A 26,626-nucleotide genomic window follows, 5' to 3' on the forward strand; every position below is an offset into this window, starting at 1 on the left:
TCTTTTATTCTCTTTTCGTTAATAAGGATACAGTGTTATGCAAAGATCAACTTAGAACAATTTTATAGACAAATGATACTATTTATAGTCGTGCGGAGGGGGGGGGGATATTTTCCTCTTCCTTGGGGGGGGGGGGGGGTGGCATGCCAGAAAATAATTGAAAACCACTGTCCTAGAGCAACTTTCGCAGGCGTAGCTGTAATTTGACTTTGTGGACAGTCCCTAAACTCTCTGCGATGCGTTCATGACCCTCCTGAGCCGGTAAGTGTTGAAATCCACAGCGGAGGGAAAAGGTCGTGACGACGCATTGGGGCACAGAAACGACTATCAAGTACGTAGCCAGCAGTTCTCCTCAGCGGTGCCCACCTGTACAGTATCAGCGAGTGAGGAGAAGCAGGCCACCGGAACGGTAAGGTTTAGTCGTCATTTTTACAAACTTGACTCGAGTGGGTGTGTTTGCGTGGCAGCTGTTTTCAAGATAGTCCGAACGAACCGGACCATTTACTTTTACGCCTCTTCTGCAAAAGCAAAACCGTAAAACGGTTGACAACTGTGAAGTCACCCTAACATATAAAATGAATAGTTTTATTTGAAATTGTTTTGTCCTAATCAAAACTACTGAGTACATGCATTATTGTTGCTTTTAAAATGCAGATACGAATGTTGTATCACAAGTGTATTTTTATATTGCAGGTCAGACTACCGAGATGAATAACCCTAAAGCAAAGGACTTTCAACGACCGCAATGAAGTCGAACAAAATTATCTCTCACTTTCTGGTATTTTATTTTTAATGTCAGGAGTGCGCTCCAGTACCTGAGAACAATGTCTTTTTTGATGAAAAAGAAGAAGTTCAAGTTTCAAGTGCATTTTACATTAGAGGAGCTTACGGCAGTGCCTTTTGTCAACGGAGTGCTTTTCTGTAAGATCCGGTTGATCGATGGTGGGGACTTTGCCATTCTGTCATCCAGGTATGAAACACACCTTTATACACTGTTGCAACCCACAAACGTACTCAAGTCATGGCTAGTGTTGACTTTGCCCTCAGCAGGAAAGTGTTCGAAGCAGCTCTCAAGTGTTGGTGTTGCTTTCTTTTTCTTTTTCTTTCTTTTTTTAACAAAGAAGAAAGCCACAGATGTATCTGCATGTGGTTCAGTTAACCCTTACTCTGAGAAGCATGTCCCCCTTTGGTCCCTTGGTAAAGTTGCCTTAACACTCGCCTGGGCTTTGAGCCATTGTGTTGCAGCATGTTGCTATCAGTTGGGATGCCAGAAGGCCCACTGGGCAAAGTTGCAACTTCATAAGAGCACCTCCCTAAATTTCCCTCACGTATAAGTATAAAGTACTGTATATAATATTGTTTACTGGTTTCTGTCTGTATATGAAGTCAAGTTTGATAAAGTGCTAAGTGTTAATGTAACATACAGAGGTATCAATGAGCAATGGAAATAATAACAGGTTAACTACTAAAATTACAAAACATCTGAGTGATAAAAAGGGCAAGGCAAAATATTGCGTGTTGTTAACACAGCGGTGATTTTCATGCTCGTGACCTTTTGTTTTGTATTGTAACAGTACTTGACTTTAAAAAAAGAATAGATATCGTCCATTGATTACCAAGTGCCGAGAGCAAACTCAGACACTGGTAATTGAAACTAAGGTGTAACCCATGACAGAACTGTTGCACAATAAACAAAACAAAAAAAAGGTCAAGAACAGTTCAACGCTCTTGCTTCCAAAACGTTCTGCCGTTATGTGTGACACGGATTCGACCTATGTTTAATAACGTTTACTCAAATTGTTCTTTAGTTTATCACGATTTACCTAGCAACTCATCTCATAAAGATTGCTATTCAAAATGAATGTACACGTGTGATGAGTAGTCAGGATCAGCAAGGCCTTTTTAGCTGATGCAGTGACCTACATTTTCAACCAAGATTCAAATATTTGTTGCATGAAATTGTAATAATTTATTCCAAAAAGTATATTCTACTCCTTGTGTCATATTTCCCATAGCTACTCAGGATCTATTGGTTTGAAATGATTGCAAAATTGTTGTGAAAAATTCTGTGGACATTCCAAAAATGAACGCATCCACTGAGTGTAAAAATAATTATTTGGGACGAAGCCCTGCTGCAAATAGCTAAGTTGCCAACCACGCAAACACGGAAAAAAGTACTTGATTTGCGGTTGCTCATGATGAAAATGTGTTAAACTAATGCATATCACTTGTTTGGAAAACACAGGAAAATTACATAGGTTTACCACATTTCCATCATGTGTAACTTTATGTACGTTTGAATTAAGTCAATCCGAATATTTTTTTTATAATGAATTAACATTTATATTTTATTCTAATTCCCTATAGAAGCGAAAAGATGGCAGCAAAGTACAACTGTACATTTGTGTAAATGAAGCTCCTCCACTCACTTCAACAATTCTTTGGCATCTAGATGTAATTTTGTGAGCACAAAAACAGTTAATAGATGACTTTTCATAAGTCCAGTGTAATTAATTGCTGACTAAAAAAAAGCTTCTATTCTGCTAGCCTAGTTGAGAGATTATGGTGAAAAAGATTCACTAAAAAGTAAAAAAAAAAACAACAACATTTTTGATGGGGGGGAGGCGAAAATTAAAAAAAAAAAACTTTGTCCGACCTACGACCCTATGCTGAAATTTCATGTTACCGGAAACACACTACTTTTTTTTCTACGCCTAATAAACAGTGTGAATGTGAATGGGTCGCTTCCTACATACACATGCCATAAGCAAGTTGATAAATGATGTCCACAGCTGTGTGTGCGTGCAGCGCCTGTGCCACACCACCGCGAGATGGTCGCGGTCGAAAAAAAGACGTCCCCAAACGCATCGCTCTGAGCTACGTGCAAGCAACCTACAGCTTTGAATATGTGATTAAAATTTGAGTCACTAAGGCGTAGAAAAAAAAGTAGTGTGTTTCCGGTAACCCGTTCGACCGAGAATTTCTACGTCGAAAAAAAACTTAAAGGTCGGCATTTTTTTCAAACAACCCTCTACATTTTTGTGTAGAGCAGTGGTCCCCAAACTTTTTCCTGTGAGGGCCACATAACTTTTCGCTTCTCTAATGGGGGGGTCCGTTTGTAACAGCAAAAGTGTGACTGCAAGAGTACCTAGACGTAAAAATGTATTGTTTCCCAGAAACCCACACAAAATCAAATAACTTTTTTTGATACACTCGCGGTATTAAAGACGTCTTTCTTCTCAGGACACACCACCTCCTCGACAGCATTCATGCATTTCTTGACAAACTCTCCTTACCGCTGCTTGCTATCAGTTGAGCAAACCGAAAGCTAGCCCGAACAGATGGCTGGTTCAGCTGAGCTTTGCGTACAAATGTATTTTGCTGAGCTAACGTTCCTCTTTTTAGCATTGACAGTTTGTCTGCTCTCATTTGCCCATGCAAAAAATCGTACTTGTTGTCGTGACGGGATTCGTAGTGTCTCCGCAGATTGTATTCTTTGAATACCGCCACCGACAGATGAGACAGACAATCTTTTCTTTGCATTGAAAAAAAAAATCGTTTCTCCATTTTGGGTTAAATTCCCTGTATTCTGAATAATTTTTTTCTCTTACCTCACCTTTTCGCCATGATTACGTTCTCTTTGAGAGGGACGGGTTTAGGATTTTTTTTTTCTGGGGTTGCCAGATAACGGCACAGACCGCAGAAGGATGGAACAAATGTCACGTTATATGTGTTTATGAAATTGTTACGAGCTAATAGTTAATCATGAAAATAGTTCATAACTAAGGAATATTTTATTGCAAAAGCCGAATTTTATGATAAAATACAAATATACATAGATGAAAAATAAATCAAAAGACTCTCTGGTATTGTTCACGGGGGCCGGACCAAATGTGGAGGTGGGCCGGATCCGGCCCGCGGGCCGTAGTTTGGTGACCACTGTCACTGACCACCGATGTAAACCCTATACAGTGTACTCGTGATATTCAAGTTGAACGCGTGCGTCGTTTGCCCTGTCGTCTGTCAACAACATTGAAACATGGCGGCGGCCGCGATCTGCGACGACAGTTTAAACCGCGTTTTCTGTGTTACAGTTGCATGCTCGCACCGTAATGTTAAGAAAATAGCTTCCATTGATGTATCGAAAAAAAATCAGCTAACTATTTGATGAACACCACGGGCCGAGTAAACACCGAGGGCGGAGGAGGACGTCGGCGGAGGTGGCGGCGCGCCCGGCCCCCCGAGTCCGGAGCGGGGAGAAAACTAAATCGGTGGCGGCGGCGGTGCCGGCGCCGGCCGTGGAGCAGCGGGTTCAATGTCTTCTTGTTTAATGTTTTATGGTTATTTTGTTTAAATTTATGATGGGAAAAAAAAAGATTTAAAAAAAAACTTTGTCCGACCTACCGACCCTATGCTGAAATCTACTGGGGCAGCCCCGGTGTAGCACCGTACCAAATCTTGCCGTGTGAACACCTCTACTATCTTTTTTGTTTGGCCGAATGTTGTAATGGTTCGTTCACATGCCCTCTTTGCAGGTAGTAGGGGTTCGATTCCCACTGAATGGCCTAATTAAAGGTCTTTACGTTGCGACCAGTCAAAGGTGAAGGCTTCATTTTGCCTGAAGTCAGCTGGGATAGTTTCCAACTTCCCACGATTATAAACAGGATCGACGAGTGCAGCATGTGCACTCCAGATCACAACTATCAACCTCAGAATGTGGCAGATATTTCTCTAGTCTGTCACCGCTGTCATTACAGTATGTGGCAGTGACTCAACACCATCCTCGTGACTGTTAAATCTTGTTGCAAAAGTGTTTTGTTTTTTAAGTTTTGATTAGTAGCTCATTGGTGTGATTTTTATTTTTTTAAGGGTGCGGTGGTTGTTTTTGATCGTTCATAATAGGGCTGAATGAAAATGTGTCTTGACGGTTGGATTCCACAAGCTATGCAATGCGTAACCACACAGCAATATAGAGAGCTACAAGCAGCTACCTGTCGTACAATAGTGCGATTGTGAAATGATGAGTGGTAAAAAATGTGGCTGAACCTGTCGAACCATTCCTTGTCTCTCTAATTTTGAGCCACTGCTGACCATAGAAAACAGGGAATCTCCTTCTGATTGTATTTAAGGAAAACCTTTATTCGTCTCGCAATGGAGAAATTCCCGATTCACAGCAGCAAAGTTATGAAAGGAAGAAGTAGAACAACAAAATACAGTATAGGAGCTGCTGGAAAGGCAGCCACTCACGCGGCGCCATTTTGAAGTCAAAATAACAAAAATAACACAACACAACACATAGGACACAGACAGTCGTGCAATCTTCACCACTTTTCTGCATACACTTTGTTGTCTGAAGCAGTTAGAGATGAAAGAGGAGAGGATCAAAGTGTCCTTTCACCAGTGGATCAGAGACGTCATGCTGAAAATGTGCACACGTCTGCTACAAGCTAAGTTATGATGCAAAGATTGAAGGCATTGGCTCTCATGTGCACAAAAAAAGGTAACAATGTGTGTTGGGAAAAAAATTACACGTTAAATGTGAATATATTGAATGTTTTTCTCTTTCTCTTGTGGAATGATGACTACTTACTTTTAACAATGTACCATTGATGTTTTTGGATGATGACGATGTCTCTTGGCGTCTTACTCTAATATTACGGTGGAATTAAATAGAAAGAGGTAGTTCACTATTTAGAGCACAATGGAGGAGTTGAGTCACAGACAAACAAGATATCTTTTGCCCCTTTGTCTCTGGCCTCTCAGTTCTAGCTGCAGATTTTCTCTGTCGCGTTCTCTGTTTCAAGAAATATTTGATAAACCAAAACTCGCTCGATTAGTCTGGAAAGATGGAAATAGACAGAGATGCAGCACTGTAGATGGATAGCCAGTTGATCCTGTGAAGGAAATTAAAATTGTCACAGCGTCAATATTCACATAGATTGCGATGTTTCTTGTCAACAAACAAAATGAAACTTTGCGTTCTCAAGAACAGACACTTTAATTTGTCCAGCAAGCACCTTTTCCACTCACACCTACTATCCCGCTTATCTCCCATATGTTCTTGTGAAACCCGCCATAACTCTTCGCAACTCGTGACAGCTAGAGTGTATACTTCATGGGCCATAGGAATTTCCATACATTACACATCTCCCTTTTAAAGGTACAATATCATAATCAGAGGGTCGCCCGGTAGTCCAGTGGTTAGCACGTCGACTTCACAGTGCAGAGGTACCGGGTTCAATTCCAGCTTCGGCCTCCCTGTGTGGAGTTTGCATGTTCTCCCCGGGCCTGCGTGGATTTTCTCCAGGTACTCCGGTTTCCTCCCACATTCCAAAGACATGCATGGCAGGCTGTTTGAACACTCTAAATCAGTGGTCACCAAACTACGGCCCGCGGGCCCGATCCAGCCCGCCTCCACATTTGGTCCGGCCCCCCTGAACAATACCAGAGTGTCTTTTGATTTATTTTTCATCTATGTATATTTGTATTTTATCATAAAATTCGGCTTTTGCAATAAAATATTCCTTAGTTATGAACTATTTTCATGATTAACTATTAGCTCGTAACAATTTCATAAACACATACAGTATAACGTGACATTTGTTCCATCCTTCTGCGGTCTGTGCCGTTATCTGGCAACCCCAGAAAAAAAAATCCTGAACCCGTCCCTCTCAAAGAGAACGTAATCATGGCGAAAAGGTGAGGTAAGAGAAAAAAAATTATTCAGAATACAGGGAATTTAACCCAAAATGGAGAAACGATTTTTTTTTTCAATGCAAAGAAAAGATAGTCTGTCTCATCTGTCGGTGGCGGTATTCAAAGAATACAATCTGCGGAGACACTACGAATCCCGTCACGACAACAAGTACGATTTTTTGCATGGGCAAACTAGAGCAGACAAACTGTCAACGCTAAAAAGAGGAACGTTAGCTCAGCAAAATACATTTGTACGCCAAGCTCAGCTGAACCAGACATCTGTTCGGGCTAGCTTTCGGTTTGCTCAACTGATAGCAAGCAGCGGTAAGGAGAGTTTGTCAAGAAATGCATGAATGCTGTCGCGGAGGTGGTGTGTCCTGAGAAGAAAGACGTCTTTAATACCGCGAGTGTATCAAAAAAAGTTATTTGATTTTGTGTGGGTTTCTGGGAAACAATACATTTTTACGTCTAGGTACTCTTGCAGTCACACTTTTGCTGTTACAAACTGACCCCGGCCGCCCCCCCATCAGAGAAGCGAAAAGTTATGTGGCCCTCACAGGAAAAAGTTTGGGGACCACTGCTCTAAATTGTCCCTAGGTGTGAGTGTGGGCGTGGATGGTTGTTCGTCTCTGTGTGCCCTACGATTGGCTGGCGTCCGATTCAGGGTGTCCCCCGCCTACTGCCCGAAGACGCCTCCAACACGCCCCGTGACCCACGTGAGGATCAAGCGGTTCGGAAAATAAATGAATGAATATCATAATCAGAATCTGATTAATTGGCCGTGTATGAAAAAAACCACAAGAAATCTACTTCCCAGTTACAACCCGTTCAGAGGGACATAGACAAGATAGCAATAATCAACACCAGGGAGACGGAACGGGAAGCCTTTCCAGCTCGATTCAATCTACTTAAGTCTGCACAACATCGAACCTCTTTCTTGTTTGCTTTCGGACCGGAACCATGGCAGCACACCTCTCTTTAGGCTATGTTACCTTCTCGATGATACCTTCTGTTTCGAGTTGCCCTTCTTCACTTATGGGACGAGTGGCAGTAGTACTCATCTGAAAATGATTTTCACAGGTTCTGTCTCCAAGGGGCCCCTGGTTCCAAAAAGTGCTTTCACGTGGTCTACTCTCTAGACAAGACCCTTTGTCACAGCTTCTGGTCAGCTAAGCAGATGACTGCAGTTACCTATTATTACATACACAGGAAAAGTGTATTCTTTACTCCTGCGCACTGTATTGCCTGTGAACCACCCCCTACATCTGAGCTTCCCACGGGAACCAACAAAGTGTCTTCCTGCTGTACTTAATTTATGGGATGTAAAGAGCTTCTTCGACGTAGTTTCATTTATAACAGTCACATCAGCCCCTGTATCAACCTTAACCCTTTCATGCACCAATAATGATAACCTGTAACCTGATAAAACATGATAAGCTGTCCACTGTCATAACCGCTGTCCCTGAAAGGGTTAAACTTAAGTGGCATCTTTTCTATTTCAAGTGGAACATTCCATTTACCTGAGTTAGCCTCCTTTCTGACTTCACCCAAAATGTGGAAGTGTCACATGCTCCGAGTGATTTCACTCACTGTTTTAGTGTGACACACTAATGCCCAATGTCCTCTTTCATTGCACTTTTTATAGGTACTTTTGAGAGCAGGACATTTCCCCTTTTCCTCGTGCTGTGTTCTGCACCTAACGTAGTTCTTGTCTTTCTTTGGGTCTGCGTACTGCGCTTCGTGTTGCGTTCATCACCGACTGTCATTAGCCGCTTATATGTCTGGTGGCTGAGAACGAAGGCTAATTTGTTTAGCCACCTCTTCGGCTTGTCGTACTTGCTGGATGATCACGTCTGCTGTGAGATGAATATTTCTTGTCTAGAATGCCAGCAACTAGTTGGTTGTGTTCCTCTCTCTTGTCACCAAACTCATAGTTCTCTGCCAAATCAAATAAAAGTCTGATATACGCTGCTGCTTTTTCCCCAGCTATCTGGGTTTGCTGATAAAAGCAGGCCCATTCGAGGAGTAGATTCCATCTTGGAATGAAATATTTGTCAAAGTTCTTTAGCAAAATGTCATCGTCCTTCTTATGTCACTTGTTAACAAACTCAAAGGACCGGAATTTTATTTATTTTTTTGCTTCACTATTCACGCTTTAAATGAGGGAACAGGCTTGGACCTCGCCATCCTCTGTTTTAGTTTCATCTCTGTCCGAAAGCACGGAAATCTGTTTCCACTTCGCCCATTCTCCAAACTCGTGAATTTAAGCTCTTCAAGGGGACTAAACTTCAACATCGTAATTGCGTTCGACTGGTCTCTTTACTTCTGACACCATGTGATGTTTCTTGCCGTTAAACGAAATGAGCCTTTGGGTTCTCAAGAACATGCACTTTTATTCGTCCAACAAGCAACTTTTTCATACACACCTGTCATGCCGCTCTCGCTAATCTCTTCTCGTGAAATCCACCTTATCCCCCCGTCATGACTCGCGAGAGCTGGAGTGTATTCTTTTCAGGCCTATGGGAATTCCCAAATTTGATAGTATTTATATAGATATTCATATTAATAGTACAGTTTGAGATACGAGTGAACCGACTTTGGAGTTTTTCGAGATACAAACTGTTATTCAGCGATATTTATTTGTTTGCTTTGACTTGCAAGTGCCAACTAGAGATGTGAGCGCTGTATGGTGGCAATAAACACAATTTACCTCACCTCATAATAAACAGTAATTTGGCAAATAGTGAACAATTCCCGGTCCCAACCGATATGGCTGTTTTTAAAGGCCTTTTCTGATATTTGGCAAAATTCCTACAACCGATTGATTGGCCGATTCATTAACAAAGATACGTCATGGGTAAAATAACTTATTTCTTTGTCCTGAGCACTTCCAGCAATAAGGTCAAGGTCATCTTTATTGTCAAATATGCTTTATGTATAAGATACAGCACAGATGAAATTACAATAACAATATGAAGAGAAAACTGCAAAAATCAAACAGTATTTTATTTTGGCGGGGTAATCTTTGACTGTCTTTTGTCATATGTTGTAATTATATATAAATCATATCCCACAAACACAATAATAATCCGAATACCGTGTTTAGACTTCTGGGGACAAGATTGTTGCGTTGGCTTCCCCTTGAAAGATGTTTGAAGGGTTCATATTGGTACATGGTCAGGGCTTTCCCCAAATTCTCAATCCATTTTCCTCACTGTTAAACTGAGTTTGCTTGTGTGGATTGTACATACAGTATGTCTGCAACCTTTTTAATTGCTGACACATTCAATCTATTCACGATTTGCCAACTACGCAAAAACGCTGATGTTGTTCGCTCAACCATTTCCAACCATTTTATCTTATTTCACCTTGTTATTTTTGGTTCCGCACGCATCCTCTCAAATTTGATGCAGAATATTACAAGTGAATGTATTAGGTCATATGAGCTGGGAAACATACAGTATGTGTCTGATTGACACTCACTCCGCTACTCAATTAGGTACCGTGCAATGCTAATGGGATGCCACTATGTTCGCCTTCACGAAAATATAAGCATACTTCTATCCAACACTTAGACATTACTCTCCATAGAATTTTTTAAGCTGTTTTACAAGAAAGCAATGGCCTGCATCTGGATATAATGTGTTGTGTAATTACTGTCAAGTGCAGCACGTGTAGCCATCTGGAGGTTTCTCATTTGGACATTTTTATGTCCTCCAACATGAGATTGACGGAGAGAGATAACATCAGGTTTCACCACCAGGCTGAGAAAAGCCAGCCCGCTGATCTCATGTGTGCGTGCGTGTGCCTGTTGTGACATTTGCAAACCGCTGACCTCTGTAGCATTAGTTTCCTAGTAACCTTGCCGCAGTTTTGGACATTGGGTGGGATCTTCCTCCACCTCTCATTTATTAGTTTAGTTTGAAAAAAATCTGTTCACAGGCTGAGGAGGGAGGACCACATTCCCACGAGGCCACAATTTTGCACCGCTAACTCCCAGATTCCCAAAAATGAGAATGAGATATCCTTGTTATTTTGTTGTTCATTTATATCTGCACTGCAATACTGTGACTGGGGGGTGGAGGTGGGGTGGAGCAGGGGGGTGAGCCATAGGACTTTCTACAAAGTAATAATCTACCTATATAAATTCTGTGTCTTAAATCATCTCTTGTTATTTGTAGCGGGACAATAAATGTTGCATTTTGCAATCCACATCTGCAGTGCTCATTCAAAGAGCAATCCAAGAAGTGTATCATTTAGTTCACAATGTCCTTTGTCAAGCATTTGATCTGTACGTGTCTTGATTTGTACATGTATCTCGACAGGGAGGAGGTGCAACAGAACTGTGTCCGATGGGGGAAGAAGTTCTCTTTTGTGTGTAAAATGAGCGCCAATCCAGTAACCGGCATATTGGAACCCTGCATCTGTAGGGTCTCTATACGCAAGGTAAACTACAGTTACCAGCAAACGTCACTTAAATACAGTACAGTGCTCCCTCACTTAGTGCTGTTAATGGGGACCGTGACCCTGCCGCGATAAGTGAAAAACCGCGAAGGAGGGTTGGCTTCCCCCCCTAGGAATTTTTGTTTAAGTGTATATGGGTACCACCATGTTTAAAATATGTAAACAGGATTTATACTTTACATATTTGAGACATAGACTACAGCAGTCCATTTATTTACTTAAATCTTTCATTATAAAACCTTATACAGTAATTAACATTCATCAGCGTTGCTTTCTGAGCGAGACAAAGAGACTTGTGTTAGTGGCGTCGAAGGTGCGCTCTGGCGGTGTAGCCGCCGTTAGCCTCCAGCTAGCTCCTGGCACAGCCCATGTGTTTGTGATAAGACAATTAATCAGTAGTGATGAGGAGGAGGCGAAGAGAGACTCTCTGCTTTTTTCGGACAATCCTAATCACCCCCCGCCCCCTCTTTCTCTCTCTCTCGCTCGCGCTCACTTTTGCTTTCACTCTCGCACGTCCCCCCCGCCCCCCCCCCCCCCCCCCCCCCATCCTCCACCACGCCCTTAGCAAACACAATAAAAAAAGAGTATTCCAGAGAGAAGGCATAATCAGAGTCAACAGCGTGACGAGACACAGGGGAAGGTGCTGGGCGGGGCTGCGAAATGCGCAGCCAATTAACCTACGGGATAAATTAACTCGTGCTGTCATTGGTCGACGTCGCGCCGGGAAACAATCGTGCGGACAGTCATATACAAAACCTCTGAGTCATTCCGCATTTTTTTCTGATTACAGTACTTTGGGGGGAAAAAAAACGCAATGTAGTGAAGCCGCGATAAATGAAGCGTGATATAGCGATATCAGTAACTTGCTGGTTTCTTAGGTCTGGCACACACATAAGGATTTTTCAAACCATTGAAGATCATTTATCTACTGCAGTCCCTACACATAAAGAATCAGCCATTTAACAGTTTTGGTCGCACCGTGTGTGCTGTGCTCTGATAATGTCAACACAGAGCATCACACTTATTAAGATTCTCTTCCACCAATGATATCGAAGCAAGTCCATCAAGGCAAAAATCTCGTGATCACAGATGTTCTGTGAAAAAAACAAAGACAGCCACTCAGATGTGAACAGAGATGTTTCCGAAGGTACCGGAGGCAGGAGTGCTCTTCTTCTTCTTGTCGTCAAGAAGATACTTGCTTTGGAAAATACTTCTTGCCAAAACCACTTTTCTACAAAAAAACCCCAAAACAAAACAAATTCTGGTAGGACGTTTGGTTTTATTTATTACTGCTTCTTTGTTCATCAGTCAGAACAATGTTTTGATTGGCTACATTCAATCACAAAATAATTCATTGAACGAAATGACTCGAGAGTAGTCTGCTTTTCCCCCCACAATCAAAGATGTTTGGTTTCAAATTAAATTGTTGGCCTGATCCATTTTGAAGCGTTTTATCTGGACAAATCAACAAATTTATAGTACAGTCTAAGAACAACACAGGAATTTTTGGCCAGGGCACAATTGGGACAAAAACAGTTTGATTGTCTTAACATTTTCAGAGACAGCGGTTACTACAGTGGACAACTTATGTTATCAGGTTACAAGTTATCATTATTGGTGGATGAAAGGGTTAATGTGTGTACCCGGCCAAAAACAGTCTTGGTCTGGTTATCTTCATTTGTGCTATGTCCCATTTGTTGATGTTTTTTTTTTTTTATCCCTGCATTTTGATCACATCCGCTTTCCGTTTATTTATTTATTTATTTTAACTGTGTTTATTTGCAAATAAACCTTTTGGGATTTTTGCTGGCACTCCTGTCTTTGCATAGTATGCGCATTTGAGCAACCTTCTGTTACTCCTCACTGCAAAATCTGACTAACTCACTTAACTCATTCAGTACCAGCCAATTCTGGACCAAGTCTGAAAAGACGTTTAAAAACGTCTTTGGGAGTGAATGAGTTAAATAGACATTAAAGAATTACCTCATGAGAGCATTTCCATTTGCTAATGCAAACAGCAGCACTTTTAGGAGGCACATAGACTGTTTCCCAGATTCATTCAAAATTCTCATCGGATTTTGTAAATCGGCATTCTGCTCAGTGATAACGAGTATCTCCAATTATGTGGGAGTGGGCGTCGTTTCTGGCACACAGTGTTTCAGTAGCCTGTCACGTGCTTACTCTGTAATGTTGTATGCACCCATGTTTACGTTATAGGGAGTCACATGCCTCCATGTTAGTTCCACCAAGTCTGCCTGGTTTGTTGCCATTTTTCTGTATTTCTCCGCCCTTTTTATTTTGTTGTAAAGTCCACATTCGCTTAATTTTCTTCATCATTTAAAAAAAAAAAAAGAAAATCTTGCACCTTATATTACGCTATCCACCCTCAAATTAAATCTTGATATAAATGCAAACTTACTTTTAGCTACTGGAAAATTATGCCATCCAGAATGTAAAACTTAAACAGTACTGCAAGTCTCAAAACAACATGGCTGGCCATTGTGTATATTTAATTGACCCTTACTGTTTTTTTTTTTTTATCAATGCTAATGATTGTATCTCCTAATTGATAATCATCTTTGCAGGAGCTGAAAGGAGGAAAAACATTTTCAAAGGTAAGATTGTTTCCTAATCTGCAGTAGTAGTATGTTTTAGCTAACAAATTCAAGTGCTATCATGCTTCCTTCATAAAAAACATTTTTATTGCATTCCCAGTGGTAAAAGGCAATCTTAAATACCCACCATGTGACACCCTTTGAGCGAGGCGTTGTGGCACAGCCAAGAGGTGATACGTTTGTGATGTTCACTGACTGAACCTGAAACAACCCAGTCCAGCAATATACTGTAGAGATATCCAAATGAATATCAAGCTTTACATTGCTCAAGAATTTCAAATTCACATTTTACCTGTTATTGAGCAAATATTATGGTTGTCTCTTGTATAACCTTATTTTAACTTGAACATCCATCCATCCATCCATTTTCCGAACCGCTTAATCCTCACTAGGGTCGCGGGGGGTGCTGGAGCCTATCCCAGCTGTCTTCGGCTTGAACATTATTCTTTATAATGGTAATTATTGTTTCTGTAGACTGAACATATATTTATAATAGCTAAAGGTGTAACCAACATAAAAAGAAGAGAGTTGCCTTTGGTTATGAAAAAAAAAATAAACCGGTATACTGTGAAACAGATGTCAAAACGTGCAGCCCAAGGAAAACAACAGCTGCTGACAGAAACATGTTGCGCTAAAAAGAAATACTCTAGAACAGTGGCTCTTAACCTTTTTAGAGGTACCAAACCCAACCAGTTAATATGCACATTCACCGAAACCTTCATGAGTGAAAAAAAATTATACATATATATATATCTATCTATATATATAGATAGATATATTAGAGCGGTCAGTTTAGCACGTTACTGTCGGCATTAATTTAAATAAATTTTAACGTGATTAAAATTTTTCTCGCGAGATTAACGCGGCACACGTCACAGCGGATGTTACGTTGCTCTATAAATAAACCTGAAACAAAACAACAAGCACGCTGCACAGGTCCACGCCCATGTCTGTTTTGCCAGCCACTCGCAGCGCGAGACACCGAAAACTGCTACTTAAAGAGTTTATGAATGGAAAGTTTACTTTTAAAAAGTTGCCAGATAGTTCCACTGACAAGACCAAAGTTACCTGGATGTTTTGTAGTCGTAAACTGAGCTATCATCATAGCACGTCGAGTCTGAAATACCACTTAATGGCCAAGCACTTCCCCATTTTAATGCTCTCATCAATATGGAATCATGAATCAGTTTTCTACGTGCAAAATGCAAATATTTACTGAAATAACAATTTCGATTTTAAAATTTTACATGAACATTTTTCACTTGGAGCAGTTATTCACACATAATCTCTCACACAATATTACTGTCCATGAACAACAGTGAAAAAAATATTTTGTCACACAACAGCTGCTTTAACAGCTCTTTTTATGGAATCAAAACAGAGCAATATAACATTATAAAGTGCACATCTAAGGTAAACTAGTACTCAGCCTATAGTGGATTTAAGCCATGATGATTCTGTTGGTCCTTCTTGTGCGGAAGTGTCTCTACGGTTTTGTGTAGACATCATTTCGGATGACTACACTTGGTTCGATGACAACACTGAAGACGTTTTATTTTTGCTAGGTCACTACCACTGCACCGCTGAACTTCCCGTCACTGTCAGACGAACACAGAGAAGCTCCACCTGCACTATTTATATGGACACGGAACACTGTAACCTTCCACACAAAATAGTTCCAAACAAGTAACAATCGCCTCAGTGGCATACATCTTTATTCCTGTATGATACAGGTAACTTTGGTCTTGTCAGTAGAACAATCTGGCAACTTTTTAAAAGTAAACTTTCCATTCATAAACTCTTTAAGTATCAGTTTTCGGTGTCTCGCACTGCCGTGGCTGGCAAAACAAACGTGCGTGGACCTATGCAGCGCGCTTGTTGTTTTGTTTCTAGTTTATTTATAGAGCAACGTAACATCCGCTGTGACGTGTGCCGCATTAATCTCGCGAGAAAAAAATTAATCCCGTTGAAATTCATTTAAATTAATGCCAATAAAAACGCGCTAAACTGACAGCTCTAATATATATATATATATATATATATATATATATATATATATATACACACACACAACTACCGTTCAAAAGTTTGGGGTCACCGAAACAATTTTGTTTTCCATGAAAAGTCACACTTATTCACCACCAAACATTGTGAAATGAATAGAAAATAGAGTCAAGACATTGACAAGGTTAGAAATAATGATTTGTATTTGAAATAAGATTTTTTTTACATCAAACTTTGCTTTCGTCAAAGAATTTGCAGCAATTATGGCATTGCAGACCTTTGGCATTCTAGCTGTTAATTTGTTGAGGTAATCTGGAGAAATTGCACCCCACGCTTCCAGAAGCAGCTCCCACAAGTTGGATTGGTTGGATGGGCACTTCTTGTGTACCATACGGTCAAGCTGCTCCCACAACAGCTCCATGGGGTTCAGATCTGGTCACTGCGCTGGCCACTCCATTACCGATAGAATACCAGCTGCCTGCTTCTGCTCTAAATAGTTCTCGCACAATTTGGAGGTGTGTTTGGGGTCATTGTCCTGTTGTAGGATGAAATTGGCTCCAATCAAGCGCTGTCCACTGGGTATGGCATGGCGCTGCAAAATGGAGTGATAGCCTTCCTTATTCAGAATCCCTTTTACCCTGTACAAATCTCCCACCTTACCAGCACCAAAGCAACCCCAGACCATCACATTACCTCCTCCATGCTTAACAGATGGCGTCAGGCATTCTTCCAGCATCTTTTCATTTGTTCTTTGTGATCCAAACACCTCAAACTTGGATTTATCCGTCCACAACACTTTTTTCCAGTCTTCCTCTGTCCAATGTCTGTGTTCTTTTGCCCATCTTAATCTTTTTCATTTTGTTGGCCAGTCTCAGATATGGCTTTTTCTTTGCCACTCTGCCCTGAAGCCCAGAATCCCGCAGCCGCCTCTTCACTGTAGATGTTGACACTAGTGTTTTGCGGGTACTATTTAATGAAGATGCCAGTTGGGGACCTGTGAGGCGTCTGTTTCTCAAACTAGAGACTCTAATGTACTTATCTTCTTGCTCAGTTGTGCAACACAGCCTCCCACTTCTTTTTCGACTCTGGTTAGAGCCTGTTTGTGCTGTCCTCTGAAGGGAGTAGTACACACTGTTGTAGGAAATCTTCAATTTCTTAGCAATTTCTCGCATGGAATAGCCTCCATTTCTAAGAACAAGAATAGACTGTCGAGTTTCAGATGAAAGTTCTCTTTTTCTGGCCATTTTGAGCATTTAATTGACCCCACAAATGTGATGCTCCAGAAACTCAATCTGCTCACAGGAAGGTCAGTTTTGTAGCTTCTGTAACGAGCTAAACTGTTTTCAGATGTGTGAACATGATTGCACAAGGGTTTTCTAATCATCAATTAGCCTTCTGAGCCAATGAGCAAACACATTGTACCATTAGAACACTGAAGTGATAGTTGCTGCAAATGGGCCTCTATACACCTATGTAGATATTGCACCAAAAACCAGACATTTGCAGCAAGAATAGTCATTTACCACATTAGCAATGTATAGAGTGTATTTCTTTAAAGTTAAGACTAGTTTAAAATTATCTTCATTGAAAAGTACAGTGCTTTTCCTTCAAAAATAAGGAAATTTCCATGTGACCCCAAACTTTGAACGGTAGTATGTATATATATATATATATATATATATATATATATATATATATATATATAATTCAAGATATTAAAAAACACATTTATTAAAAACAGAAAAAGTAAGTAACATATCAAGGAATAAGTATGCTTTTTTTTTTATTGAATGACGTATGATCATGACAGTCACACGTTGACTACGAAGCGAACTAAATTTGCCTCAGCACTGATTGGACAAGCAATGTAATGTGATCTTCTGCAGCCAGTGACGGTCAAACGGGCGTGTCATAACTAATTGACATGCTGAGTCGGGTGTGTCATACCTTACATGGCAGAGGCTCCGTCGAACCCCTGAGACCGATTCACCGAACACCTAGGGTTTGATCGAACCCACGTTAAGAACCACTGATCTAAAAGAACTGTGAGTGGCATCAGTATCGAAGTCCGGAATACATGAGTGAAGGTCATGGTCATCTGCTCCACCAGAATACCCCCAAGCTTCTTTGTCAGTAAGAAGAATAGGAATGGTGGTGAGATTTGCAGAAATAATACGGAGATGAGGCTAAGCAATTCAGGGACAAAGTTTTTTGTACGGATGAGACGAAGAATACCCTTTACCAAGGTGATGGAAAAGCGAAAGCTTGGAGAATCATCTTCTCATGATTCTCAACATGCGAGCTCATCTGTGAAACTCAGTGAAGGTTTTGCATCTGGTTTGTGTGTGTGTGTGTGTGTGTGTGTGTGTGTGTGTGTGTGTGTGTGTGTGTGTGTGTGTGTGTGTGTGTGTGTGTGTTTTTCTAATGAGTTTCTTTTTGACTAATCTTCATTAGTAGCCCATGACGGCATTTGCAAAATGCGTGTACAGAAAACATTGTGTCTGCCAATTTTGTTGTCAGGATGTGTCATCTTTAAGTGTTCTGTTGTTTTCTCTGATCTGCTTCTGTTATGGGATCCAGCTGGGTTTTGCTGATCTGAACATTGCAGAATTTGCGGGCTCCGGTTCTACAGTTCGCTGCTGCATCCTGGAGGGCTATGATACAAAAAATACCCGCCAGGACAACTCAATTCTCAAGGTAAGTTACACACTCATTCAAAAGACAGCTCAGCAGATTCACTGAACCACGCATGCTTTTTTTCCATCTATTAGGTGACAATTGGGATGGCACTTCTGTCTGGGGATCCATGCTTTAAAATGTAGGTCTTTATTTCTGTCAGGCATAAATTCACTCCGGTTCCTTTGAAAATAATAATAATAAAAAATTCATATGCGATTTCATCAACAGGCCTCCCAGCACAGCAAAATCTGTCTCTGTCAGAGATGAGGATCCTAACCTGCAGCTTGACTGTAAGGGTGATGATTGCACTGACGTCAAAATACAACCACTCAGCACAATTGTGGAGGGACCTTGCGCCCATAAACCAAGACAGACATCCATTCGCAGCACAGGTAACCACTTAGTGTGTGTATTAACATACAGTTTAATGTAGATTCTCCTAGCCTTCTCCAAAGTGCTTGAAGTTTTATGTATCAGTCTGATTGCTGTCCTAATTTCAGCCTCGCATTCTCAAAGGATGTGATTTAGCTTTAGTTGGAATGTCTCAAACATTAAATAAAATAAAAGTTGGTGCCACACGGTAGCTGCTCGGTCAACTTTTGCCATGACCTGGTCTATGTTTCACCCAAATCTACCTGTATGATCATGCTAAATTAGCCTACTGTCAGCGAACTTGCATATTTCCATGTTTGTTGACACAACCTTACAGTGTGGTACCTCCACCCTCTTGCCACATACATCTGTACTTCCTGAAATTACCATCTTTTCTGCACTATAAGGCACTCCAGATTATAAGGCGCACCTTAAATGAATGGCCAATTTTAAAACTGTTTTCATAGATTAGGCGCACTGCATTATGATCACACTTTTGTTTTACATTATTCATGCCACATTTATTGTGCAAACAAAGCCCGGCTTGTCTGGGCTTTTTGTTTTTCTACACCTCTGTACTCACTGCAAATCTAAGAGATACGGCACTAGTATGAGTGACTGTGTGGGGAGCGGTGGGGGGGACGTTAATCTTCATATTTTTTTGCAAGACTATGCGTAACGTTTTTTCCCACCAATATGTTGGGGCTTCAGGCCAGCCTGGTGAGAGGGTTAACGTCACCAACCAAGATGATGTCTTTCACACTGGTCATTTCCGCAACTCCAGCTTTGCCAGCCAGCATAGCAAGATATCAGGTCAGACAGTCTCCTTATTCTTGGATCGTCGGAAATTTGACTTGCTTGACTTGTGATGCTTTGTTGTGTATCATTCAGGATTCCTGTTAATACCACATGCCTTAGTCAAACACACAAAGTTTTATCAGAAATAACCAGGGAAGGGGTTGTCCAAGGTCAAAGCTTGTCTCCTTCTCTAGGTTACAGCACAGGTCACTCGCGCTCCTCCAGCCTGACTGATCTCAGTCACCAACGAAACACCTCAACCAGCAGCAACGCCTCATGTGGTTGTGTGCACCCGTATCCAACACAACCGCATCAGCAAGGAACTCCCACCAAACCGGAGAGACCCCCACCCCCCTCCGTGGCTACCATCATGTCTAATAGATCATCCAGGTAATCTCGCATGCTATGCTCTTGTAGCAAAAACAAAAAGAGATCTTGCATAACATCAACCACATCGCTCTCCCAGAGCACACACTGGTACCACTCAAGGGTTTGACTCCCAGGAATGTGTAAACTTCAGAATTCCTCCAATCTGCAGAGAGTGCACATATTCGATGTGGAATTGAAGTTATGTGAAGCTTTTTTGGAGCTGTGGACAATAGGCATTTGACAATTCCAGACTATTTAATGATATAAATCACTTTATGACAGTCCTGTCACACAGTGCCATAATTCCATTTCAGGGTTGTAAGAGATATCTGCAGCCTATCAGAATGTTTGTCACAGTCTTCGCTCAAGGCTTTTCTGTCTGACTGAAAATTCTTGAATCAGTGGCAGAGGCCATCAGTAAGGACTAGCAGAATGGTAGGCTTAAAAAAAAAAACGTATCGCAAGAAAGCGCTTGAATCAACACATCTAACAATTTTCACAAGCTCAGTGCCATGTATAAATATTTTTCCACGTGATTCATCACATTATAAAACGTACAATGCAGCCAGGCATAGCGAAACAATGGCATTTTACTTTAATTTTTTTACTTTTTATTTTATTTTAAACTCCTCCAGGAGGAGTTTAAGTATCTTGGGGTCTTGTTCACAAGTGAGGGGAGGAGGGAGAGAGAGATTGACAGACGGATCGGTGCAGCATCTGCTGTGCTGCGGTCTGTATCGGTCTGTCGTGATGAAGACCGCTTCTCCTCCATGTCGAGAGGAGCCAGATGAGGTGGCTCGGGCATCTGATTAGGATGCCTCCTGAACGCCTCCCCGGTGAGGTGTTCCGGGCACGTACCACCGGCAGGAGGCCCCGGGGATGACCCAGGACACGCTGGAGAGACTATGTCACCCAGCCGGCCTGGGAATGCCTCGGGATCCCCCTGGAAGAGCTAGAAGAAGTGGCTGGGGAGAGGGAAGTCTGATCTTCCCTGCTAAAGCTGCTGCCTCCGCGACCCGACCCCGGATAAGTGGTAGAAAATGGATGGATGGATTTTATTTTTCGCTGGTCAGCAAGAACCAGGATTAAAACAAAACATTCCCAAAAAGCGCTTGAAAAAGGCAAAGAAAGATTTAAATCGGGAATACCAAATGAAATGACAAGAGTCCAATCCACTTGACAAAACAAAAGCGAGATCAAATGTCAAAACAAGGACTATACTTACAAAAACGCGGAACTAAGGGAACAAGAACGACTATGACGAGAGCGAGAGGTCGTGAAAACAAACGCTTGAACAAGAGCAGCAACAAGCTCAATAATCCGACAAGCAGCGGTCATCTTGTCAGTCCTAAATACATGGCTAATGAATATCGGCAGCAGGTGTGCACACTGATCATGACAAAAAATTTGCAATTCCTACAAATGTGGTCGAACATTAACAGGATAAGAAAAACACTCATGTAATGTAATATGTTTATCCTTAATGTCATGGTTCGGTTTGGGACCAACAGGTGGCACTGTAGGGCTCCCCCTGCAGCTGCACACCTGTTGGTCATTATGTAATTAGTTGTATAAAAGGACTCCTCGCCCGACCACTCATTGTCGGGTCATTGTTTGTTTGCTTGTCCTGTTTGTTTCTGTCATGGTTCTGTTCTAGTTTTTTGAGCTTCAGTCATGGTTTTGTTTGATACTTTGGATTCGTTTTGTTGTTAGGACTTTGTTTGTTTAAGATTTAGTTTTCTGTGTTTTATCAATACACTTCTTCAAGTACACCCTGCTCCTCCTGCCTGCTTTTTGGGGTCCACCACCACCTTGCAACGTGACACTTAACATCTCGATTGCAACTAACAACATGCGGAAGCTAACCAGTCAGTGGTTAGCTGGGTAGCTTATGGCTAACAAGCAAATGGCTTTCTTATTTATTTATTAATTTATTTATTTTTAATGTCGGACTCCAAAGTTTCAGATCATTCAAAGTTAATTTATCGCCGTAAAGTCTGATTTGAGGCAAACATCAGATGTCGGTTAATTCAAAATATTTCAGATACAATCAATTTGTTGTGTTGCACAGAAGGAAGAATGGCATGATGGAGAGACAACATAGCTGTGTGGACGATACCCGCATTGATGCTGATGACATTGTGGAAAAAATTGTTCAAAGCCAGAATTTTTCGGACCGCAGCAACAATGAAGGTTCGGGCACCAGCCTTTTTTCAGCGATTGAAGTTTACTTGAATAGGACTTTTAGTTAATATAATTACATTTGTTTTGTGTTGTACATTGTTCCTGTGTTATCTTAACAGTTTTTGTAACTTTTTAATTTTTGGTATCTAACTAATCCACTTACGGATAGCCAGGAAATGCAGACTGTTTGAGTGCTTATATGTTCATTTCTATTCACAAATAAAGGGCAGTAATAAGGATAATGAAATTAACATTGGGTTTTTTCCCCCTCCAGACAGCAACTTGAAATTGTTTGTCAGCAAAGATGGGACCACGACCCTTAGTGGTGCGCAGCTCACCAACAGGTACAGTGCTCAGTGTTTTTTTTCCCTACATCACACAAAAATCTCCCACTATTTAACCGTTTCAGGGACCGCGATCACTAGAGTGGACAGCTATTCACATGTTGTTTTCTCTTACATTAATTAATCTTAGGGCGGCCCGGTAGTCGGATGGTTAGCACTTCGACTTCACAGTGCAGAGGTAGCGGGTTCAATTCCAACTCCGGCCTTCCTGTGTGGAGTTTGCATGTTCTCCCCGTGCTTGCGTGGGTTTTCTCCGGGTCCTCCGGTTTCCTCCCACATTTCAAAAACATACATGGCAGGCTGATTGAACACTCAAAATTGTCCTTAGGTATGAGTGTGAGCGCCGATGGTTGTTTGTCTCTGTGTGCCCTGTGATTGGCTGGCAACTGGTTCAGGGTGTCCTCCGCCTACTCCGCGAATACAGCTGGGATAGGCTCCAGCACCCCCCGCGACCCTAGTGAGGATAAAGTGGTTTGGAAAATGAATGAATGAATAATTAATGTTAATGTCACAGCTGTGCATCAACCATTACAATGGACACTTATGTGTGTTGCCATCCACTGCCATTATTTTTTTTTCATGCCTAAAGACTAATAAAACACTTGAGAAAAAAAATCATGATGAAAGTTATTATTTGTGCACGAAAGGGTTAACCAAAATGCGCACTTTTTTCTTCACAGAGTAACACCTGGTGTCTTCGAAGCTGTGGTCATTGAGACACATTGAACGATGCAACATCCCGTGTGCTGCAAGACGAGCTGGATTCTCAAACTTCTGAATGTAGGGGGGATTGTGTATGAGCGTGTACAAGTCTGCCTTCAAGGACACACCACTTTTAGACTACTATGATATATCGGCAGTGCTATATGTTGTTGCCTTTCATGCAGTCAGCGCAGGTTTGAATCCCTGCCGTTGCCTGTCCCAAGCCTTGGATGAAAAATGGGTGGGTTGCATCAGGGATGGAATCCGGCGTTAAAAACTCTTGACTCATGATGACTGAACAACTCTGATAGATGGAACGGCAGCATAAGTGATGTCGTGGCGACAGAAGTGTACTCTAAATGTAAAGCCCAAGTTGGCGCGTAGAGAAAGATAAATGAGCACATCAGCCTGATGAGCCTTGTTGAATGTCAGAGTTACTGTATCACATTTATATCAAATAACCGAATTTGACGTTGGAATATATTTCACTCATTTAATACTGCTTGTGCAAAATAACTCAAATCAAATGTAGCCGTTGTTTCAAGTTGACAGTGTATTTAAGCATTTTGCTAGAACATAATTTTGTCAGAAATAATTTTCTCACTGATTTTTTTTCCCAATGACTTCAACATCAACAAATGATTTGAACGCCTGACTCAGTAGAACACTGAAGAAATTATGTTTTAAGTTTTTTCAGTCCTCCGGGAGTTTGTACACGCATACGATTTCTATGTACAGTAAATTGCACTTCTTTCTCATTAGGAAAAAAAAAAGGCAATCTTATCACATTCAGGCGATAAAAGGAACAGATAAATTGAATTCCATATAAGGAATTAAAAGCAGGTGTTGAATCAGGCAACTTTAGTTTCGTATGATGGTACAAAATCCAACATACAACTGGCCCCAAGCTTTTATTCCGATCTATATTGTTACGTGATCTCTGTGTTACCTGCTTAAACAGTTTTGCACACATCTGAGAGGATTTATAGAAAAACCTCTTAAAGGCAATGCACATGACATGTTAAATGGCCGACATGTTTTTTTCTTTTATTCAAATGTCTATTTTTCTCAAAAGCTCATATGGCATGCCATATGTAAAACTCTACTGTTGTGTACTGAACGCTCATTGAATCAATCGCAAATGAGACCGTTGCTTTATCTTCCATTACATCCGATCTTTGTATTGGATTTATTAAGTAAAAAAATCTTTCGCATACAGCCAAAATTTTTAATTTCATTGTGACTATCCATCCAAGTCATGCGGGTGTACCACGACACCATCGACGACTTGTGACGATCAGATGTTTTTCTTTGTTAACGAAAATCAGCAAATTAACAATTGTTGCCAATGATTCTAATGTTATGCTTATAAGAACATTTAGCTGTTGACGGCCAAGAGCAAGGGTGTCAAACTCATTTTAGTCGCGGGCCAGTTTGGAATTACGTCTTCCCTTGGAGGGCCGTTATGACAGTGAAACCACAATATTATTACTTGTACACAACAAATTACTAGTTTTGAAATCAGTCAAGTCAATTATAATATTTTGTTCAATCGTTGTTCAAATTGGGCGGCCCGGTGGTCCAGTGGTTAAGCACGTCAACCTCATAGTGCAGAGGTAGTGGGTTCAATTCCAGCTCCGGCCTCCCTGTGTGGAGTTTGCATGTTCTCCCCAAGCCCCTGTGGGTTTTCTCCGGGTACTCCGGTTTCCTCCCACAATCCAAACACATGCATGGCAGGCTGAGTGAACACTCAAAATTGTCCCTAGGTGTGAGTGTGAGCGCGGATGGTTGTTTGTCTCTGTGTGCCCTGCGATTGGCTGGCAACCGGTTCAGGGTGTCCCCCGCCTACTGCCCGAAGACAGCTGGGATTGGCTCCAGCACCCCCCACGACCCTTGTGAGGATAAAGCGGATCAGAAAATGGATGGATGGACCTAATAGTCATTCATAATTTTTTTTAGCTGACTGACAGAACACATGGTCAGAAGCTGAAGTTCCTCAGTCAGTTCAACCCTTTCATGCACCGTGTCATCCGATAACATGATAAACTGTCCACTGTAGTAACCGCTGTCCTTGAAAGGGATAATGTGCATGCTAAATGAGGTGTCCACTGAATTTCGTGGGTGTCAAAAGTTGTATAGCACTAAAAGGAAAATGAGAGATGTCGATGCGGGGTGCAGTTATAGGCCACTCAAGTAAGGACTCATCATAGCAATGAGACACTAATGCTGTGCCCTACTTCAGTGCCATTTTGCCAAAAAAACACTCCCATTTTTTGATGGCTGGAATGTAGTGCACTTGTGTTTTTCATTCCAATAATAATTTCACAAGGGACTAGTAATATTAACTTGAATTGACATTGCACTTCTCTTGACAGTTTGCTCTGAGTGATGCAATATGTGAGGATGTAACACGTTTATGTAACAAGAAAATCCATATTCTCTTTTTACACTGTTTGTGCAAACTCTGCTCTTGTCACATCGTGTACAGAGCTGCAGTGACACCCGTCTCATGGCTGGGACACCACAAAGCCTTCAGTGTACCAAGATTGTCAGTGTAAACAATGGGCCTTCCCTCCACTGGACACATTTGTGTTTACTGACACTGTCACTTTGTTAGTGAATGTCAGTCTGGGTGTGCAATGTAGGCCATACGTATTCAATTCTATTTGTGAAAGTCTTTGCCCTGCTCTGGGTTATATTGGGCAAATATGAAACAGTCCATAAGCAATAGACCTTACAGTAGCCACTGATTAGGATTTGTTGGAGGAATTGAAGAGAGAAAAACACCACAAACACATTTTTGTACTTTAAACTACTATTAATTCTACTATTATGAACTTCTGCGGCCAATAGAAATTTGGGATGTGATTTATGTGACCTTTGGGGCTATTTCTTGACCTCCTCATGAAGATGACCCAAAACATGATGACATTTTCTTTAATTCTAACCCAATGAGGTAATCTAGAAAGATTACGTACTGATTTTGTCACCACAGAGAATCACTATAAACTCTGCGTTGTATTTTCAGACCAGCGGGCTGGTCTTTTTTTTTTTTTTTTAATGTGAATTGAAAGATGCCGTAAAATGAGATGAAACGAGAAATAATGTTTTCAATATATACAGTTGGTGCGAGGGGGGGGATTCATTTTTTGGTGAATTGTCTTGAACTAGTTCTGATATTTATGTTTTCCTCTGTACTTGACTGTTTATACTCTGTGATATGATTTACCTTTTGACAACTTTATTTTCTGCACCTAGTGATTAAATGTTTTTTTTGGGGGGGGGGGGGGTAACATGACATTGGGAAATAAATAAACAATGGTGATATATTGCAGTTGTCGGCTGTGACTCAAATATTAAATTAAACTCTTACCTTTTTTTGTACGAGAAATGCACATG

General features: G+C 41.2%; 1 protein-coding gene across 1 annotated transcript; it reads left to right on the forward strand.

The window, feature by feature from the left end:
- Nucleotides 1–181: 181 nt before the first annotated feature.
- Nucleotides 182–26,528, forward strand: LOC147192158 (early estrogen-induced gene 1 protein-like). The gene is made up of 12 exons (XM_086135321.1): nucleotides 182–409; nucleotides 694–970; nucleotides 11,022–11,142; nucleotides 13,746–13,775; nucleotides 18,360–18,476; nucleotides 18,551–18,597; nucleotides 18,687–18,850; nucleotides 19,542–19,643; nucleotides 19,823–20,018; nucleotides 22,069–22,190; nucleotides 22,456–22,525; nucleotides 23,206–26,528. The coding sequence occupies exons 2-12, from the start codon at nucleotides 825–827 to the stop codon at nucleotides 23,249–23,251; spliced, it is 1,161 nt and encodes a 386-aa protein (XP_085991447.1). The 5' UTR covers nucleotides 182–409; nucleotides 694–824; the 3' UTR covers nucleotides 23,252–26,528.
- Nucleotides 26,529–26,626: the final 98 nt, after the last annotated feature.

Source organism: Hippocampus guttulatus, chromosome 17 (assembly GCF_054856545.1).
Source record: "Hippocampus guttulatus isolate MCC_2025c chromosome 17, RoL_Hgut_1.0, whole genome shotgun sequence".
In the NCBI taxonomy this organism is placed as follows: Eukaryota; Metazoa; Chordata; class Actinopteri; order Syngnathiformes; family Syngnathidae; genus Hippocampus; species Hippocampus guttulatus.